Source organism: Tuber melanosporum (assembly GCF_000151645.1).
Source record: "Tuber melanosporum whole genome shotgun sequence assembly, scaffold_269, strain Mel28".
Lineage (NCBI taxonomy): Eukaryota > Fungi > Ascomycota > Pezizomycetes > Pezizales > Tuberaceae > Tuber > Tuber melanosporum.
In genome coordinates this window covers 37,363-41,097 of record NW_003298940.1, presented here as the reverse complement: position 1 = coordinate 41,097, position 3,735 = coordinate 37,363, and the positions used below count along the sequence as shown (strand labels likewise).

At 50.7% G+C, this 3,735-nt stretch overlaps 1 protein-coding gene; it reads left to right on the top strand.

The window, feature by feature from the left end:
- Nucleotides 1–897: 897 nt before the first annotated feature.
- Nucleotides 898–2,695, top strand: GSTUM_00001272001 (uncharacterized protein). XM_002838637.2 has 2 exons: nucleotides 898–1,306; nucleotides 1,377–2,695. The coding sequence occupies exons 1-2, from the start codon at nucleotides 1,052–1,054 to the stop codon at nucleotides 2,496–2,498; spliced, it is 1,377 nt and encodes a 458-aa protein (XP_002838683.1). The 5' UTR covers nucleotides 898–1,051; the 3' UTR covers nucleotides 2,499–2,695.
- Nucleotides 2,696–3,735: the final 1,040 nt, after the last annotated feature.

Genomic DNA, 3,735 nt, shown 5'->3' with positions numbered 1-3,735 from the left:
ATCTCGGCCCAAATTCATACAACTTTGAGCTTTTGTTGATTGATTTCGAGAGCCTTTGATATCTGTAACATCCGCTATAACTTGCACCTATAAATTGCACTCCTTGCAAGTACCTCGAGCTACCCCGGCTCACCCGGACACAGGTATCATGCAGGTGTGATATCACACCGAGGATAAAGTTATTGAAGGGTTAGTTTAGGTCAGCCCGCAAAATAATCCCCGTGCTGCACGAAGACATCTCTCCCCTGGCACTGATATATTATCGGTGCTGGAAACATGGAGATAACACTAGCTATGGCCAGTTCACCAAGTAAACTAATGCGAGTTCCCAGACTCAATTGATACCGAAAAGCGACGAGAAATTAGAACGCCTACCTTGAAAAGAAAACCCCTACTCAGTAAAATTTAGCATGGAAAGAACCGAGGGTCTGCACACATCAATTGAGCCCGCCTTTCCAACATGGCGATCCTGCTCCTCATCGTGCCTCAGCGCGCGATAAGTTACACGTGGGAGAATTCCAAGGGTCATCGCCTCGGGACGCTAGACCTTACCCCACCAAGCTCACAATTCGACCCAGAATCCCCAAGATAAGCCCGACGAGTACCAACTATTTGTCATGTAATACACACAATATTCCAATTGGGAGCAGAGGCTGCCTACCGGCACAGCATTGCGGGGTTCCACCCCCCCCCCCGGTCATTGGCCTTCTCTTTTGCCTTCCTTCTTTCCCCACTCGTGTCCTCGCGTGATGTAACTGGCAGCCTCCATCCATTAGCACCCTGATATCATAGAACGAGCGACCCCAACCAACCGTACCCGAGCACTGTGCTGTGCTTTATTCCGTGTAGTGATTGTGGCTTTGGTTTGGGGTGTGCGCTTCCGTAGTCTATCGTGCAAATTATATAAAGACACTACCCCGAACTCCTCCTCCTCTCCTCTCCCCGGCCTTATTTGTGCGTCAGCCCTTTTCGTCTGTTTGTGAGATACTATCTCAGCCTCAGCTTTTGGATCCGTTTGCTCCGTCTTCCTTTTCTAACCAACGCATCAAACATGAACTCAATTCTTCGCCAAAGGGCGACCGAGGGGGAGACGGTTCGTAGTGTCGTTATATTCTCTCGACACGGAGACCGGACGCCTAAAATTCTCGGGACGACCAGATTGACGGCATTGGGAAAAAACCAGGTCTATGCTTCGGGAGAATTCTACCGTGCTCGGTACCTAGATTCCAATTCCACCCACTTCATCAAGGGAATCAGTGGGAGGAAGTATGTCGAGAAGGAAGTGTTTGCTTCTTCTCCGGATCAGGTACTGCCTATTTTTCCCATGACGCTTGGTGAGAAATTACATGATAAGCTAACGAGAATCGATCGCGCAGCAACTACTTGTCCAGTCCACCCAGGTCTTCTTGCAAGGACTCTACCCCCCACAAAACGTCATGGAGACCCTCGCGGACGGAACATCAGTCAGCACCCCCGCCAACGGCCAACAGTACCCCGTCCTGCACTCGGTTAGCAGTAATTCCCCCGACGCAATCTGGCTAAAGGGTGACGACGGCTGCCCGGCCCACGATCAAAGCTTCGAAAATTTCTATGCTTCGCAGCAGTTCAAGGACCTGTCCGTCTCTACAAAGCCGTTTTATGAATCCTTCGCGGATCTGCTCGAGGGGGTGATCCCACAGAGCAAAGTCAACTACAAAAGTGCCTTCACCATCTTCGACTACCTGAACGTTGGCAGGATCTACAACTCTACCATTGCAAAACGTGTTTCCAGCGAGGACTTGGCCAAACTCAAATACCTTGCAGACTCCACTGAATGGGCATTGAACGCAAACATCACTGCCGCGATTCCAAACCCGATCTCTATTAGTGGATCGACCCTCGCCAAGGCAATCCTCACACAGCTAAGCCCTTCCGTAACCACCCCAAGCAGCGCCCCCAAGCTCTCCGTGCTCTTTGGGTCCTACGACACCTTCCTCTCCTTCTTCTCTTTGGCCTCCCTCCCGTCTGCCAGTTCCTCATTCTATGGGCTACCGGAATATGCTTCTACCATGGTCTTTGAGCTCGTCTCCCACCCATCCGACTCGAGTATGTACATCCGCTTCCTCTTCCGCAACGGAACTCGCCCGGAATCACCCCTTACGGAATACCCACTCTTTGGCCAAGGAGGGCAGAATGCACTCATGCCCTATACTGAATTCGCTGGATCTATGGATAAGATAGCCATTGACAACTTGGACCAATGGTGTAAAGTCTGCGATTCACAAGAGGATATATGTCAGGCCAGGTCCATGCACATCGACATCCAACCAACGGGGCGCCCGAGCATGAAGCCAGAGCTTGCGGGTGGTGTTGGTGCGCTCTGCGCGCTCGCTGCGGTCGGGATCATTTCGGCTGCCTTGATGATGATTATGGGATTTAGGTTCACCAAGAAAGAGAAGAAGGCCGAGGTGGCCAGGAGTTGCGCCAGCACTGAGGGGAGTGTGGATGTTAAAGCTTAAAACGTGGCTCTGTTGTGTTTTGTGGATGTAAGTATTTATTATTTTTATGGGTGGAAGTGATACATAGGGGATCGTCTAGTTTCCTGGGGGTCACCTTGGTGTTTTATGTTTCATCTTGATTACTTTAGTTCGAACCAACTTTTCCTTTAGCGATAAAATTATTGAGTTTCTTGGAATCGATAACCAATGCATCCTAGCTCGTCCATTTGCATTTTCACAGTGTTGGTACGAGTAGTCAGGGTGACCAGTGTGACGATGAGCTTACGCCAAAGGGCTAAGGGCTTCGAGTGATTTTGGGTGAGGTCTAAACATTTTAGTTTAGTCTTGGCGGGCAGGCAGGCGCTACGAGCGGGGCCGGCAGAAGCGGGAAATGGGGGGGGAGGGGGTTGATTGGGTATCGGTACCAAAAATAGAGCGTTGGTTCTAAAGATTTCCCAACTCGGAATTATAAGTGCATTCTTTCAATGGAGTCCTACTCGAAGTAGAAGGTGTGAACCAGCAAAAAAGCCACTTCGCTATCGCATCTACCGGCACTGGGCAGCCTGGGCCATACTGTACCAGTAAAATACCATCCCGCACAGGAATGTTTTTAACTACTTCGCTGCCGTTTATGCGTCTGGGCGGGTATGATATGATACACCATTATTACTGCGCAATGACCTAGACTACTCGTACCGTACCCTCTCGACCCGGCTGTTCCGATGCCATGCCATAAATTCCATAAATTTAGAGCCTTCACGCAACAAGTCCGAAGGGCAGCTTCCAAAGGACACCAGAACCGAATTGAATTGGGCTTTTAACCTTCAGGTGAATTGATTGCTCGAGTAAGTCCATGGTTAAGACCCGACCCTCCCTACCTAGCCCTTCGAAGTCTAGCGGCGCAAAAGGTTATCATTTCGCAAAAGAGCCGGATCAGAACAGAGGACAACAGGGCCAACCGGAGGGCAAATAGTACTATGAGAGGCTATTGGGCGGACCCGCACTAGCACCAATCCGACTTTTTTCACGAAACCATAAGCCACTCGAGTAGGGCACTAGCAGCCACAACCCATACTCGAGTACTCGAGTATCGTACCGGCAACCCCCTCCCGCACCCGACACATCCCCTACCGAACCCTTCCCGGAGGCGCATCGTGCCGGAATTTCCCGGCCCTCCAGCGAAGCTCGCTAATCGCTGCATTACGCTATTGTGCGGCAATGACCGCGGTGGTTAGACTAGATAATGGTTTCTTGTGGT